We start from the raw sequence: 18,542 nt of genomic DNA on the forward strand, positions 1-18,542 counted from the left end.
TACAGGGTGGCTCAAAAGTAGCTATACAGTCCCGTACTGTTCGGCTAATGGCATTTTATGTCATTTACTTATTATTATCCATATAGCTATTGACTTAGTTTCCTTATTATTTGTTTCTAATATATTTTCACTTATACGTTATACTCAGAATAGACCGAAACAACTAAATTCATTACTTAAATAAAATAAAATGACGTACTTGAACATTACAGGGCTGTATACCTACTTCTGGGCCACTTTGTACATCCCTATAATGAGTTTTCACTTTGAAAGTGTTCTTTAAAATCTGATATGATGTACAAAAATTACACAAAAAATAGCAACGAACTTGGCATTACATAATCATGTATTCAGTATATGTCTTACCCTTCAGAATTATTGAACTTAATGTTAAATAAATTGCTTAGCACAAAGAATTTAGAAGGTAAAAATCAATCGGTGTTGCCAACACTGGTCAGTCTATTTCTTCAGTTTGAATTCTTTAATAAAATGAAATTGTAGTTTAACGTCCAACGATTATGATCTTTGGGCCAAAGGAGACGAATGGTAATGAGAGTGAATGATTGTGAAATTAATTTTTTGTGGTCTCTCATTGAGAATCGAACTTGGGACCATGTACACGATAGGTGTACGTGCTAACCACTAGAGCAGTGGAAGGGCATTCGATTTGCTAATCGATTCTGTAAAAATCACTCGGTAACATACCCATATATATATTCTTTCAATTGCCGGTAGGAGCACGTAATGATTCAAAGTTTACTTATACAATAGGTCTACGTCTTAGTGCTGACCTATTATGAGGAATGGTCGAATTAATTACTCATTTGCTTTAGAAGCTATTGAAATCTAATGCCAATGTATACTTGAATGTCAGTGCATCATGTCCCTATTTTACAAGTTAATAAGCATTATAAATATATGAGAAACGAAGCTAGTTAATTTTTCACCATTACTTAGTTATTGTATCCGCTTCCAAGTACATTGTTAATAAATATGTATACAATTTCAGTAGCTTCAGTAGCTTCTAAAGCAAATGAGTAATTAATACGACCATTCCTCATAAGAGGTCAGCACTAAGACGTAGACCTATTGTATAAGTAAATTTTTCATCATTACGTGCTCCTACCGGCAATTGAAAGAATATTTATTCATTTTTAAGTGTTCGGAAAAAAGAAAAAGCGTACTCATACATCATGTATTATTGAATTTCGAAATTGTATGGTGCATTAAGAAAATATTTTATTTTTTTCCCTCATAATAATTTGTTACGTATGAATATCGCACCGAAAACTTATTGTAGAACTCGTAGATCACGATCAACGCAAAGCTTACAGCCTACTTCCACCCAATTTTCTCCTCTCCCGGTTCCCGCAAGGACATAGAAAATGGAAAAGTTCGCAGTTATGAAAAATGTGTGACGACATTGTACGTAAGGTCAGGCGTTTAAAGAGTTGTTCTGTGGCAGCAGCGAACCTAGAAAGAACCAAGCCAGAACACGTGAACTGAGGGTGACACCAAGTACTGTGATTTACACTATGTTGCCATATCTCTTATGAACATAATTGCGGTTGCAGGCAATCTAAAATTTGCATTGGGTCGTTCCTCAATCGTATATAGAAATACAAGTCCATAATTTTTTTTTTTTTTTTTTTTTTTTTTTTTTTTGCAAAATACATTTTTCTTTGGACTAATTGTGAAGGTACGTAACTTTGTGACTACATTAAGACAACTCTGTTTAAATATCATGAAAACTAAGAATAATGAGATAACAAAATTAAAATTATAATATATATTCTTATATTCTGTAGCAACAATTTAATTCATCTAATAATAAATGGAACAAATTATCATATATCATATAATGCTCAAAATTAGTTATTAGAAAATTCATTTTATATTGTACAGAATTTTTTCGCACAAAACTTTGTTTTGACGTGCGAAATATGATTTCATGACGAAACAGACACAATATTAATATTAGTAAATATTCTGCCTGTTGGCGGGTCCTGGGACTAATATTTTGTTTTCCTTTCTGGTTTGGGCTTGGAAAGACACAATAAGCACAATACAATAGAAGTTACCGCATCTTTAAGCAACGTATCTTTTGTACCTGTCAGGAAGTGAAATGTAGATGCACCGTTGAAATCTACGAAGAAAAGCTTTATCTAGATCCCAAGGACAATTTGTGGCGCATAAGAAGAGCAAATTTGTTAAAGTATTAGCATCTACTTGATTAAGTAATTCAGTTTTGATCCTGGAAATAAACAAAACATTATGTCTGTATAGTTCTAAAATATATTTGAAAAAATGAAACAATTCAGATGGCATTGATGGTAAAGCGAAATGCAGGTTTTGTGTTCTTAGTTTATAAAATATACTATAGTGCATATTTCTAAAATGTATGTTTCTTATTTATTATAGTAGGATATCTTTAACCCTGTTAGTTAATCTGAATCATTAATCCAAACCTTGGACTCTTGAACTCGAGATAGATTAAATTAGCTACTTCACAATAAACAATGATACAAGTCACTATATTATTGTTAAAATATATACATGTATATACCTATGACTGACTCACATATTTGAATAAATTTCGAATGAGTTAAAATTAGCTGTAAGTGTAGTAGTATGTATAGTAAGAATTAGCATGTAGCAATAATACATGAAGCACCTCAAGCATATTTTTTTTTCTGTGTCTATTTTCCTTTCCCCATATACTTACTTCACTTTATATTTCGATATTGATGTAATAACCAAATATTAATAATAATTTTATGCACAGAAAACTGTTTCAGTACCAATGACATTTGAACCTGAGTAATTTGGTTTGATAGGAATAAAAAAAAAAAGAAAGAAAAACTTAGTCTATTGATAGAATTAATACATTGGGGGTGCTACTGCCACATCATAATATTTTTATCATGCCCTTACGCGTATAAAAGACTTCGGAGGATACTATGTAATAAAACTTTGGTGTATTTTTACCTCCAAAATCTATTCCTGTCGAGTTCTGGCGAAAGTTCTATATATATATATATAAAACATATACAGAGTGAACTACTTAAAGTGATCTATTCTTGTAACTCCTATACTAATGGACAGAAATAGTTGAAATTTTGTATCAAGCAAATATCAGAAAGGAGAAAAGTTTGACATACTTGGCAATATCACCAGATAAACAGTGCTGCCATCTCAGTATAAAGTTTCATTTTTAAAAATGGCATATAATGTTAGATACAAGTCATTACAACATGTAAAACGAAACATTAAAATACCACACATTTTATTCAGTCTTGCCAACTAAGGATCATACAGTATCACAAATATCCACATTTCGAAGGGTTCTACAACAGTATAAAATAACTGAGATGAACGAGGTGATGTATATCTAAGGTAACTTCGTGTCAGATACTATGACCATCAGATGATATGATGTATTTCGGATAAATAGGAACGAAGTTACAAGAAATTTAAAATTTAATTATTTATCCAGGATTTATTTCCAAAAAGTGCTAAGATAAGTATCGTATCCATATTAATTAATTGATTTATATATAATTTCATGTAACGAATTGATTGCATATACTTCATATAATGCAGTGGCACTACAAGATGATGCAAGTTTTTTTCAAGAGACTCGGACAGATCTTACTGATTCATCTTGATCCAGTCTATTTGTAACCGCTACAATTCCAGCTATAGTCAGAAGCACTGAAAAGATGATTCGGAGCGACCGACGGATTATTCTGTAAACATTGGCACAAGTTCAACATATGGTATAGTGTAACGTTAGATATTGTGCATAATTAAGGTTTCCGTAAAGTTTATAGGTGAGTGATAGATGCCCCAAAACCTAACAGACGAGCAGATCATTCTTGAACCACTTGGTGTTACGCACACAAAACACTTGTATATTCAAAGGCGATGAGTTCTAAGTGTTTCTTTGTACACCCAAAACAAGGAGCAGTCCAGTATGGAATGGAAACATTTCGATTTCCCAAGAGACATACCTCAAATGCCAGACTACTTCATTACAACGCCTACCCATATTGCTCTATCCGTTTGTACCAAAACTGCTAAATTTCGCTTGGGGGATATTCCAGCATCCACAAAAAGACCAAACCATTCTCCTTCAGAATTTCAACTCTTCAATCTTTTGAAACGATCTATGTATATTCAACTGTTCGATCACGCAGAATAAGTTCAATCCATTGTCCAGACATGACTGTGATTAGCGGACAGACTTTTATGAACACGTTAAACTAGAATTAATGCCACGCTAGCAGGAATACCTCAAGCATCTTTATACTTATGTTGTTTTGTTGTGTATATGCTGAATGAGTTTTAGTTTAGCGATCTATAAAATTTCTGCCAAGAAAAAGCGTGCGTTACCTTTCAGCCTTTTCTTGTAAATATCAAATTCAATACCAATATGGCAAATGTTATTATGCTGACACCATCAGGGTTTACAACTTTGACCTGGGTTTACAACCTGGAACCATCCAGCAGACCAACAGTCATTTGTTGAAACAGGTTGTTCTGTGCGACACACAGAGGTTCCAGGGCGCTCACCCGTGACTAACGATGTGGTGGAAGCAGTTAGGGAGAGTTTTGTCCGCAGTTCTCGAAAATCTACACGACGTGCATCACAAGAAACTGATATAACTCAGTCACTGTTTGGCGTGTATTGCGTAGAAGTTTGTCCATGAAGCCACTTAATTCAAGACAGACTGTCCTTAATTCAAGCACTTAGTGAAGCGGATAAACATACCCGACATGAATTCTGTGTTACCATGTTGGTGATGAGTCATTCTTGAACAATGTGGTATTCAGTGACGAATCAACTTTTCACCTTTCCGGCCGAGTCAACACACACAATTGTCGTATCTGGAGCACGGAAAATCCACATGTGCACGTGGAGGTGGTTCGTGACAGCCCCAAAGTGAACGTATTTTGCACTGTTTCCAGAGCAAAGGTGTATGGACCATTCTTCTTTGCTGAGAGCACCATCACCGGCATCGCCTATCTTGATATGCTCCAGAACTTCCTTATTTTACAGTTAGATGAAGATGACCACAATGGCCGCTTATGGTGGTAACAAGATGGCGTCCCGCCGCACTACCTGATAGACGTAAGGGAAGTTCTTGATCAGCGTTTCCCAGATAAGTGGATAGGTTGTGGTGGATCGATTGCCTGATCGGCACGGTCTCCAGATTACACGTCACATAACTTCATTCTGTAGGGATTTGTGAAAGATAAGGTGTACACTACTCCCCTACCTGATAATGTTAGTTGGGATGTGTCCAGGATGACCGCAGGTGCACACATTGAGCGATAATAGATTTGTCACAAGAAAACTTGAAGTGTTTTGCAGTATAATGACATATAATCCAAGTCTGTATGTGGTTCCAATAAAGAATTATAACTGACTAAAGCTGTAAGCCCTATAAATAATTACCCTGTATATAATATATATATATATATATATATATATGTGTGTGTGTGTGTGTGTGTGTGTGTGTGTGTGTGCGCTCTCCTTTTTCTTTATTCTTTCCTTCAGTTTCTCACACTTCCTTTCTCGGCAGTCATAGAGAAAGGGGTCCGCAGGTTCGGATCATTCTGCAATGGCTCATACCTACTACTTCTGGAAATAATACGAGAAATACTTTACTCTCGCGTAACATAGTGTATATTGTCACTATTTATTTTTACAACAAAAATATAGTATAAAATATCCATATTTCCACAAGGTAAAGTCTACATTTTTACTTTATCTTTACAATAAAACACTTGGAACGTGCTGCAGCTTTAATATTTATGAAACTAACATCAGTAAAACAATTTTTGCCACTTTGTATGATATTTTACGAGTAGCAAATTAAATAGACGTTTCTATACCATAAGTGTGACTGGAAAGATGTCCGATTGATGCTTCAAATACGCCATCGCATGCGCATACCATATGCATAAACAGGTTAAACATAAAAATAATGTGTAAGAATTCAACTCGGATAAAATGGAAATACTAATTAACATGGATTGGATAATAAACATCTTGTTAAAAAGCAATAAAAGAAGCAAGAAAACACAACGAATTCGTTTTCATAAGAGCAATCAGAAAATTGTTCTACATCACCGTATCTACTTGAATTTCAATTTTTCCCACAAATTCTTTTGGTTGAAATTAACAATGTATTATTACAACATATTAACCGTATTTGTGCTAAGACGATCGCATGAAAAAAGTAGCAGTGTCACGTGTACACCACGTGAAGGAATTTGATTTATATGGCGTGATATTTTCTCAATAAATATCAAAACCGGAGGCAGTAGTGGATTTCTACCACTTCCGGTTTAGTAGAGACATTAGAGTAGAAGTAGAATATATATTCTTTGAACTCTTAATTGATTCCACTTCTTTCTATTACCGTTTTTACTATATAGCGATTAATATTAAAATCGGAAGTAGTTGATTTTTGTGACTTCCGGTTTGAATAAAGGGTTAAGAGACAAGATGGTACCCATTTTTAGAATGCTAAATCGATTTTAAAAACCCGCTTTACACTATCTTCTATCGTATATTCTCTATGTAGTTCTATATTGAGACCAGAAGTTGTGTTGGTATCACTTTCGGTTTTAGTAGAATCTAAGGATGGAAATAAAATGTATTCTTCGGAAACTTAATCGATTCCAGAGAACCGCTTCTTGCTCTCCATTACTGCTTTTGCTCTAAAATGATCAACGTTAAAACCGGAAATGATTTATTTCTACCACTTCCGGTATGAATATCACTATCATCAATGAACTGAATTCCTAAGATTTTATTATCTATATTCTGTCCAAAATTGATTCTGATCCAAATATTTCTTCATACTTTTTTAATATCTCGGATGCACGAACGGGTAAAGATATAAAAGAATGTTGGTAAACTAAATTCCTTAAGAAGAAGCATTATTTGTCATACGTGAGAAATATCAATGAAGAATATCTCCTTCGTCGTCTGAATATGACTAAACCTTTCAAACGAATCACAAACTGTATAAATTACTCAATGATTATTTACACATGTTAAGTATAGGTATATTTTATTAGAAATCTTAAAGCATCTAACCTGCGAGAATATTCGTCTTCTCTTGAACTACGTCTTCTACAAATGCCATCAATTTCATCAATGAACAGAATCGTTTTCCGTTCTTGTTGTTTTACATGCTGAAACAGCTCACGAACCATCCTGTAAAAATGAAACTCTGCTTACTTTGTTTGATTTTAGGCATGAAATGAGTATACGACATGTATATAAAAAAATTCGTTTGATTTCAAAAGGCAAAATGTGAAAACATAGAACCGTAAATTTTAAAATGCATGTCTGGAGTAAAATTTTATTTACAGTAGTATTTTACTTGGTTGCAAGTAGGTGCCTCCTTGGTGGGTCTTATGACGACTCAGCAACCAAAAGCGTTCTGCATTCTCCGCTACAACAAGTGTGATTCCGTTACAACTATGCAATGAACATCCGCGAAGAAGAAGAAAAGGAGAGGACAAGGTGGGACCGTAACCCCTCCATGGAATTTAAGAGAACCAATCATTTCAATTAGGTTTCCGAGCAGAAGCAATATTTATTTAAATGTAATTGCCCAACTTTTCTTTATTTCTTCACGTTTCCAAATTCTGTTATAAAAATATATGATACTAGTTGGTTAGTACAAAATAAAAATATTTGTCTTTCTGCTGAAACTATGCCGTCAACACCGAGATGGTGCCGTTCAAGTCAGCCTCTGGACTACTCCTTTCTACGTCTTTTCTTCTCCCCCATCCTAAGCTGTCTTATTTTCCAAAAGGCATAAACACTTTTTTTTTTTAATAAACAGAGGACTACAATTTTCGCCCTTCTGCGGACATCCATGACTGTGTAGGATAATTTTAGTCTCAATACAATACTGAATCTTTGCATTGTGATTGTTTCTTGTGAGGGTTGACAAAAATTCCGTGTATGTAATTCCCTTTTCAAGAACTGAGATGAGATGCAAAACCGCATAACAGCAGTAACACCAGACACGCTCGGGCAAGTATGGGATGAATTTGACTGCATATGCCGTGCGTGCAAAAGTGGGTATATTGAGCATTTGTGAAAATTGTGTAAGTATATTCAGACATGTATTTTAAAACTAGCTCTACAGTTCTATCTTTATTTGGATTAAAAAACAGTCTTCTGAAATCGCGATATTTTTGATACATCCTGTATATGAAAATTGTCAATGAAGTTACTATAATTGAATGAAATATACAGTATGGAACTGTGCTCATGTACATTCGAATGGTTGTGCGTGAGATTTCGGGTTTGATTTTAAGTGGTGGCACAGAATTGTTGGCGGTGGCTCAGCATCATGCGGCTAATTGATGAATTGAGTGAAGCTAATTGAATTAGGAGATAGTTAATTTCTAGTCTAGAAAACTAGAAATAACAACATCGAAGCAGATAGGCTGACCACTTTATTATCTAACTGAAAGCCTGTCCGGTCAGACCCTTTATGAAGCATAACGCCAGGGGATATTTTAAGTTAGTAACGTGAAATGAAGAAGGATGATTTTGAAAAGGTTTGACGTGGTTATTTACAATACTGGTCTCATTTACAATTTATGAGACACCATAGACTTTTAAAAGGGTTTTCATTTTCATCTTCTCGGATTTTGTACATGTTGAAGACGTCACACAGTCCTGGTGCACGAGAAGGTAGCAAGGGCGCCGATTTCTCTGGGCCATTCAGATGCAGAAGGTATATAAATGAGGATTTTAAGACAAATTGCATTCAAATTATGCCAAATATTGTATATTCATAAATACAATAGGGTGGCCCACATGAGCTTTGAGGGGGCCCCCGGCCCCCCAGGATAGGCGCCCGTGAAAGGTAGTATATAATACAATATAACCCTGTTAGAAATTGAACTTTCTAACTTCGTTAATGGCTAAGGCTGCTCATTTAAAACATATGTCCTAACTTAAAAGCCCTCTGAACCAAAATAGACGGATAATCGATAAAAGTGAATGAATATGAAACAATTGGTGGAATGGAAATGTGAGAAGAAACGGTGGAATCCCTAATAAACCCACGGACATGATGTTGTCCACTCAAATTCACATTATCTGGAACCGAGCTAGGAATTCCTCACACATAAAAAATAGGAGAGATCTAGACATATATTATTTCCTGTATTAATGGCGGTTTGGGAATCTGGAAAGAAAACTAATAAGATGTTACAAAACTTGAGGAAGGGCTGCAAGTAATACGGAATGAAAATAAACTTTAGAAAGACAAAAGCCATGGCGATTTGAACGAAGTGGTCAGTGCCAAATTAGAAGTGGGAGGAGAGACAATAGAACAGGTGACTAGTTCTCAATAATTAGGTAATGTTATTAGTAATGACATGAAGTAAGAATGTGAAATAAAACCAAGGAGAGAAATGACGAAAGAAGCATTTAGAAGGAAGAAAAATCCGGTTTTCGAGTCCTTAATAAAGAGTATAGACTCATAAAATGGGACGTGGAAAAAATGAAGAGAATTGGTTGGGTCGAATAGATAACGAACGAGATGTTAAAAATAGTGGGGGTAAGAAAAGAGTAACTGATATTCAACAATTTTAGATGTAAGTAAAAACAGGAAGAGAAACTGGTTGGGACATTGGCTGAAAAGGAACTGTATCATAAGGAACGTCCTACAGGGTATGATAGTAGGAAACAGAGGGAAAGGGCGAAAGAGTCTATAGTTGATGCATGGTATTAAAACAAATTCCTACATGAAGACGAAGAGCTAAAGGTCGAGTGAATGGTAGCTTCTCAGTTGCGGCAAGTGATCTGCCGATAATGGCAGAATAACTATGATCATAATGTACTAATGTGATGGGAACATTTATTAACACATGATTATCAATATTTATTAATGAAATCTCAAATTTTCACATTCATTTTCTTCTTTCCGAATTGTAGTCTCTGAGGTGTTTTTTCTGCACAGTTCATTCTAACTACGTACTGTAATTCATCAAGACCTTAGGTAATCTTATATCAATTAAGACCAGGTAAATATATTAAAAATATCATTCATCTGCAGTTTTAATTCGGTGGACAATAAATGCCATGGTTTACCTTACGAAATGGGATGAAAACTAAAATAACATTTTCGTTTCGGATATATGTCTTAAACTACTGATATTCAACACTTAGGACATGCAGTTCTCTTCTTTTGCAGAGTATATTACAAAGAAGGTATTAAGAGTGGTTTATAACTATCTAACGAATAAATATTTCACAATTAATATTTGCAAAGAATAACAAAAGAACATTTATCTGAATTCTTTTGAAAAATAATTTTTCTAATAAACTGCTATTGGTCATTTGTGAAACCACGCTAAGATTTAGAAAGGAGGCGATGGTAATACAGGTATTAGTTCCAAATAATGCCGTTAAAAGTAATTATTTGAACTTCAAGTTAAGTTGTTTTTGATAATATTATTTGTGTTATTTATTTATTGATGTTTGTTTCAATGCACATGTATTCTTTCCATTGTATCCTTTCCAAGACAATTTCTATATTTTAACTTTACTTATAAAAGCTTTAGATAATAAAGAAATAAATACAAAGATGAAAGAAATAATATTCTTATGTATCTAGTGAATCCTATGAAGTTATTTGAAGTAATTTAAAGGATATTTCTCTACGATATAGAAATATTGTAGGGGTACTTCCCGTATCTATAACACTCTGCTGGTTTACGTACGATAACATCAACAAAATAAACGTAGAAGATTTACTTACTTTTCGGATTCACCAACCCATCGAGATAATAGATCAGCACTAGAAATACAGTAAAATGCTGCATTTACTTCATTTGCCATAGCATGAGCCAGTCGAGTTTTTCCTGTTCCTGGAGGACCATACAAAAGGAAACGAGTCCAAGGATAGCGAGCACCTGTTAAATGATAATTGATAAAATATGAATATTAAGCGGATTGAATACATAAGAACACATAACGTGTTAGCTATTTGCATAAATTCTTAGTAGTTCAAAATAACTTATTTTTTTTTAAATATTTTATAATAATATTAATCATATAGGACTTCGAATAAGTTTTTCAATTTGATATATTACAAGCCCGAAAATTAAGTGAAAAGTTAGGAGAAAGTATGAAAGGATAAGTATTATATTCAAGAAAACTCATTAAATTATCCCAAATGATTCTTTTTTTTTTTATTTATTTGAGTGAAGGTATGAAATATAAATCAATAAATTACTATTATTGGGATTTGTTTTCATAATGTGCTAATTTTTGTTTTTTGAGCTACTTTAATTTAGCAGAACAGTTACATTATACCTATAAACTTACAGTAGGAAATAGTAAAAAAGGTTTTGAGTAGGTATGTAGTGTTACATTAATTCAAAGAAAATTACACCATTTCTCATACAAATATAAACACTGTAATATTCTTTGAATAATAAAACAAATCTTCAATTTATGGAAAAGGGTAGTTGAATAAAAGTAAATGTAATATTGTTTGTGATCGTATCACGGTCAAATAGATGAACCGATTAACATGATTTATTTAAACATAGTACCTATCTTAAACTGGGTTTCATCATTAACTTTCATCAAAACGTATATAATACGGGATTTAATAGGGGCTCAAAATTTCACACCGTAACAATTTATTCATTAACTATTACATTTAAATATTACCCATTTTTCATTATTACACATAATAAAATAATTTCCACTGTTTTAAATAAACTACACAATGCCAATGAGAAAATGAGCGAACTTAGGAAGGAAAACCAGGCAAGTTATGTCCAACGACAAACTTAGAACAGCAAAGAAAGAGAAAATTACACGATTATTAACGCGGGAAACGAATGAACAAATTTAGCAATTGGACCAAGCTGGATATTCACTATTCCATGTCGATTGAAACACACATCCTAAGGAGAAGAGGGCTCATATACACCTTTCAAGTATTTCACATAAATCTACTTTCCTTGTGCGAAGAACGGGCGTTCAGCTAATATATAAATAAGACTACAATATTAAATACATGTTAGATTAGTAGAGCAGATTTATTAGGTTAATAGGGTAGATTAGGTTAAGTTAGAAGAGCAGATTACGTTGAGTTAATAGGGTAGATTAGATTAAACTAGTAGGACAGATTATGTTAGGTTAGTAGGGTAGGTTAGATTAGACTAGTAGGGCAGATTATGTTAGGTTAGTAGGGTAGGTTAGATTAAGTTGGTAGAGTAGAGTAGGTTAGTAGAGAACGCTAGGTTAGGTTAGTGCGTATATGTTGTACTTACCAGTGGCAGATCCAGGTAACTTTTTTTATTTTATTTTTTTATTTTATAAAATAAAATATAAAATAAAATAAAATAAAATAAAATAAATAAAATAAAATAAAATAAAATAAAATAAAATAAAATAAAATGAAACACTAGTATCATGTGTTCCTTAGCATCATCATATTGTGGTGATTTTTATGTTGTTTACTACATGTAAGCTAATTCTGAACCAACGATATTATTTTTTCCTTTATCCATCGATTTTCAGACTACATAATTGCGTTCAGTTTACAAGAGAAGAAATCACAACAATAAATTACCTTGAGTAACTTGCAGTAAAGAAAACACCTGCATCCTTGTTTTTTTAAACGTCACTTAGCAAGCAGAACTAGTGTTTGTGTAAGAATACCCAATAAGAACGCTAGCCACTTGATCCTCGACTGGAAAAATAAACATCTTTCTTGAAAAAGAAAAAAAGATTCAGCATGCAGAATCACCAGATTCCATTTAACAATGTGTTTGTTTTGCTTTTTTTTACATTGTTGAAGGAGGAAAAGGAAGGACGAAACAGGAAAATTTCGGTATAACCGTACCGTAAGTACTCATTCCCCTGTGAAAATATCAAAAGGGTCCTTCCCACGTTCACGAAGACAAGTAAAATTTATACAGCAATTTTTTTTTTTTTTTTTTTTAAATATTGGATGTTCCATGTAGTCAGTCATCACTTGCTGATATTATACAACAATCCTTTATTATTATTATTATTATTATTATTATTATTATTTAGAAAAGGAACTTCCTTGAATCTGGTATTTTTATATCTATATTATAAAATTAAAAATGGCTATGTTTGTGACTCCTAATCTTTTAAACCACTCGACTCATCTCGATCAAATTTTTAACACTGATAAAGTTCAGTTCTGGAGGTGTTTTTATCTATACATTTTTGATGGTGTAACTTAGGGAAAAGGGAGGAGGGGAGATATAAAAAATTAATAAAACTTAATAATTCTTGAACCAAACGATTAATTACGATCAAATTTTCAATATAGAGGAAGTTCATGCCTGTTATTTTATATATCATTTCACTTTGATGGAGCAACGTAGGGGAGGTAGAGGAGGGGTAGATATATTAAAATCAATACAAATAAAAATAAAAGTGACGATGTTCGTGAGTTAATACCTCTTGAACCACTAGACCGATCTGAATCAAATTTTCAACATGGATGAGGTTCGAGCCTTTTTTTTTCTTTTTTTTTATCATTTCACTTTGACGGTAGAACTTAAGGGAGGGGAGGAGAGGAGAAAAGATATATAAAAATGAAAAAAAAAACTTTTGAACCACCCGACTGATCTCTATCAAACTTTCAACATAGATAAGGTTCGAGCCTGGGACGATTTTTATCATTTCAGTTTGACAGTGCAATATAGAGGGAGAGAGGGGAGATACATGTAAAGAAATTAAGATAAAATTAAGATGAAAGAGACTGTTTTTGTGACTTAATCACTCTTGAACCACCCGACCGATCTCAATCACATTTTCAACAGATGAGGTTCGGACCTGACATGGTTTTTATCATATCATTTTGACGGTGCAACGTAGGGGTGGGGAGGAGAGGATGATGACATATAAAAATAAATAAAACAACTTTTGAACCACCCGACCGATCTCGATCAAATTTTCAACATAGATGAAGTCGGTAGAACCTAGGGGAAGGGGAGGGAAGGGAGAGTTTTGTGTGTATAAAATTTAATAACTCTTGAACCACCTAACCAATCTCGATCAAATTTTCAACATAGAAGAGGTTCGGGCCTGGGATTATTTTTATTATATCACTTTGACGGTGGAACTTAGGAGAGGAGGGGGAGAGACATTTAAAAATGATCGAAAATGACCAATATCAGTGTCGAATCCATAGTTTTCGAAGTCGCTGAGATGAACAGTGACACTTCCGATGCTGTGCCCCACACCATGGGGAAAAGAAGGGTGGAGATGTATAAAAATGATCGAAAATGACCAATATTAGTGCCGAATGCATAGTTTTCGAGCTTGCTGTGATGAACAGTGACACTTCTGATGCCGTTTAAAAAAGTCTAAATTCAGCCACGCAACGTGCGGGAGAAGGCGGGGAGAGAAATATAAAAATGATCGAAAATAACCGATATCAGAGAGCTCTTTGGCAGTAGTAAAAAGCTTTGACTAACGGAATATATTACATTTTTTTCTTAATTTAACCCAGCGAAGCGGGTAATTAATGTTAGCTCCTACTAAAACTTAACATTCAATATTTCCTCTCGTCTTGCATCCCTGATATGTTCTTTCACTCTCGTCAAGATGTTCTTTTTTGTCATTCTTATGTAAAACCGACTGCATGAACAAGATACTGAATAAATTCCAGGTTATGTAATTTGTCTCTATAATAATTTTTATATTTTGAAAGTGAATTTTTCAAAGCTTGTACCAGATTTTTTCGAAAATTTCGTTCCAAAAGAGTAGTCAATTTTCCATTTCTTTCAGAAACTACCGTGATAATGAAACAGTTATTCTTCATTTTGGTTTTATTGACCGGATTGATGTAATTTTTTCACGCCAAATTTTTCTACCTTTTGAGTGTGTAATAATTAAATCTGTTCTTGTTTCCTAGAGATATAATTTTTATGTGATTCAGAAGACCTTTTTCTTTTGTGATATAACCAAATGCCCTCAAAAAGAATTTTTTCCCAAATATGGGCCTTGATGAGATGTGAATGTGCTGAGTCTTTATGGACAAACATTTCCGATGCAATTTCTTTCTTGTATAAAGATGAGCAGAATTTGTTAATTTTGCATTGTATGTGGATGTCTAGAAAATTTAATCCATTATTACTTTCTTTTTCTACAGTGAATTTTATGTTTTTATGGATGTTGTTGAATTCAGAGACTATATCTGCTAATATGTTTTCTTCTTTGTAAATAATCAAAGAGTCATCAACACAACGGAAATATCTAAAGAATTTATACTTGTGCTTTTATAAAATCTTCGTTTGATAATGATCCATAACCACATTGGTCAAAAGGCGGTTAACGGACTACCTGTTGCCAATCCTTCTTTCTGATTATATATATTACATTTTTAAATTAAAAGTAATTCTGGTTCAAACAATATTCTAATAATGTAGTGATTTCATAAATTATCAGATCTGAAACTTTATTTTCCTTAATTTTTTCTGAGTGCATAGAATGTTAAAATCAATCGAAATTGAATTATTGATGTCCGTGACGTCCATAGATGCTAAATATAGTTGGTTTGCGTTGACGAGGGATTTTGTCAGGTAGAATTTCAAAGTTGTTTTTGGTTGAATATATAGAAATTTTAATATTATCAAAAATGAATTTAGTCTCCATTATTTGATAAATAAATATGCAAAGTTCAGAAAGTAAATTTATAGACGGTCATCAGTACATTTATCTATTTACATGTAGATAAAAAATTTTAAAACATATAACATTCTCCCAATTCTGTGTAAGGTTATATCCTTTAAACTTCAATTCTACATACCTTATGAACTTAATACTAAAATATGATCTGAACATTATGTGGTTAGTAGGCGAAATAAAGGGGAACTTTTTGTCTTTGTGATAAATATTAAGTGACTCACCTGTGAATAGATGTGGATACAAAGTAGGTAAAATCATAGCTTCTTTCAGAAGTTTCTTGGCTTCATTCAATCCTGCGACGTCACTTAAATGAACCATATTAGGTTGAGTCACTGTGGACATTATTATCATTTGTCGCGCAATTGCGTTATCAGAATCTTCCACTAAAAACATAAATAAGTTTTAGTTCCATATTAACAACGCTCTCTATTTGCATACATAATACAAAATTTAAAAAAATGATTTAATTACAAAGGAACAATAAATGTATTTATTGTCAAAAAAGAATAAAGAAGTAAAGACTTGTAGACGGAGTACAGACTAGTAGATACGGTATATTATTTACATAGTTATTGCTATACTAGTTCTCTAACAAAATATATCTATGAAAAGCACCAGAATCCTTTGGTGTCTATCCTTGTAGGTCTGACTTTCCATTTCTATCAGCTTTCAAGGTATACTGGACTGCATAGTACACTTCTATTAAATTAAAAGTTAATAATAGCAATTTAAATTTGATAAACCTCACAATTTACAGACCAACAACAAATTTCATATCAAAATCTATAGGAAGGCTACTTTAGCTAAGTCACATATGCGCTAAGTTGGTACAATCCGCGGCAAAAAACCTGCAACATGAGCATATAAGTTTATTGTGAAATGACGAAGTCTTTTGCTCCAAAATAAGTGTGCACGGGAGGAGGCCGAGGTTTATCCTGGCGTGATTCGTTCCACTTAGACGTTATGTTCATACCCTGTGCTGTTGGGCGTAGTTTTACAATAAACTTACATCCTCATGTTGCAGGTTTTTTGCCGCGGATTGTACAAACATAACCACTCAAGGGGAGTGTATGGAAGAACTTTCTCCGGAAGATCTATTAGCATTGCTCAAGTAGGATTGATTACAATGAGAAAAATTTTCTAATATAGAATATGAAAATTACCTTTGGTAACAGTTTAATCCATGTTATTTATGGATCCGTTCATATACGATACAAAAGTAACATAAGCAAGTCAAGAAATAATTAAATAGAGATATGATTATTGAAACAAACAAAGGAAATGAAAAATTGAAAAGGTGTTTTTAAAAATAATTTTTAAGGAGACTGATTTAAAGGCCATGTCTGTATCAACAAGAAATATTGAAAAGAATTTAACAGAATAGCTTAAGGGAACTCACAACATCTTCCATGGTGTAGTAAAGCCATTGTGAATATCAAGAACTAACAAGATATCAAGACTAACAGAAATAATTGCACTATAGTTGAAAAACACGTGTGTAATTCTGAACTTAATTAAAACCAAATTTCAAGGATTATTCAAACATATAAAGGACTCTAAATATAATATTGAAACGGTAATCTTTATTTAAACAAGTTGAAAGTCAGATATGAGTAACTCCTTATTAAATATAAGAATTTAAATTTAAATTTAATTATGGGGAGCTTGAACAAAACATACCTGCCACTTTTTAACAATTGGAAAATATGAAAATAAAGAAAAATGTTAAGCACACGCACAAAATAATGTTGCTTTCAACTACTTTTGTAGATGGATCTGTTAATTTTTTTATTTTATTATTACTCATATCTGCTTCGTGTTTTACCAACAAATCTCTTTCATTCTCATGTACGTACTTTCTTTAAGAATGAAACACCTTACATTCCAAAATTTTGGAATAAGAAATTCGATTAAAGTATATACAGTATAAGGAGAGTATATACAGTAAGTTTTTATGTTTCTTGGTGTCGGGTTCTCCAGTGAGATTCCATTCGTATGAAGCAGAATATTGCTTCTTTAAAAAAGTGACAATATTCTTCTTACTGGGTTATAAATTAGATGTTTCATATACTTGAAAGATAATGTAAAATCAAGTACTTAAATAATTTCCTGGAAGAAAACACACAGAAAAAGTAAAATACAATACAAAAATGTCTTTTGTGTCTGTAATGATAAAGAAATACATAACTGAGTCCAGTATTTACGAGAAAAATATAGTTTAAGCAGTGAAACAAATGTTATTTTGCTTAAGTGTTTTATGTTAAATCTGTTGTTTTGTATTAAGCGTTTAATATTTTATTATGCTATATTCAATTGTTTCTTTCTTATGTATGTGTGTATCTTCTTGCCTTAATGCATGTAATTACCATGTTTTGGGCATAGGTGAATTCAGGGGTTGTCTGCTAAGTTGTCTGGTTGCCTTCCAGAGGTCTGGAATAACCCTGAGGCGAGTGGGTGGTCCGCGAGTTCTCCCGCGGGAAAATGTTTAAAATTGTTAATATAAAAACTCGGTTTTTGATCTTTTTATGTATAATTCTCTATAGGGGATTTTTTTTATTTTTCTCAAAAAGTTGGGGACGGGGCAAAGCCTCTCTATGCCGCCGTAACTACGGAGAAACTCTTTCATGGTTTTGAGTCATTATGTAAATGCACTCTTTTAGGCTCATTGTATTTCAACATTTAGATAGACGGTATGTTGAGTCAACATTATAATATAACATACCGCCTCTCTGCTTTTTTTTTTCACACTTCGACCACTGAACTGACATCTACCGGATGAAATTGAAACTTCGTGTGATCCTAG

The 18,542-nt window shown here is 33.1% G+C and overlaps 1 protein-coding gene across 5 annotated transcripts in view; it reads right to left on the minus strand.

The window, feature by feature from the left end:
* The window catches only part of LOC145668173 (vacuolar protein sorting-associated protein 4B-like), an 82,955-nt gene that overhangs the window by 39,055 nt on the left and 25,358 nt on the right, over positions 1–18,542 (minus strand). For 4 of the 5 annotated variants that reach the window (XM_081735799.1, XM_081735797.1, XM_081735796.1 and 1 more), the window contains exons 6-9: positions 15,961–16,122; positions 10,812–10,965; positions 7,115–7,234; positions 2,111–2,254 (exon numbers count right to left, since the gene is read on the minus strand). In XM_081735799.1, the coding sequence (XP_081591925.1) occupies positions 2,111–2,254; positions 7,115–7,234; positions 10,812–10,965; positions 15,961–16,122 (580 nt within the window). The remainder of the gene's footprint in view (positions 1–2,110; positions 2,255–7,114; positions 7,235–10,811; positions 10,966–15,960; positions 16,123–18,542) is intronic. The other variant, XM_081735801.1, reaches the window with a different exon arrangement.

The sequence above is a fragment of the Thermobia domestica genome, chromosome 13 (genome assembly GCF_964235325.1).
Source record: "Thermobia domestica chromosome 13, izTheDome1.hap1.1, whole genome shotgun sequence".
NCBI lineage: Eukaryota > Metazoa > Arthropoda > Insecta > Zygentoma > Lepismatidae > Thermobia > Thermobia domestica.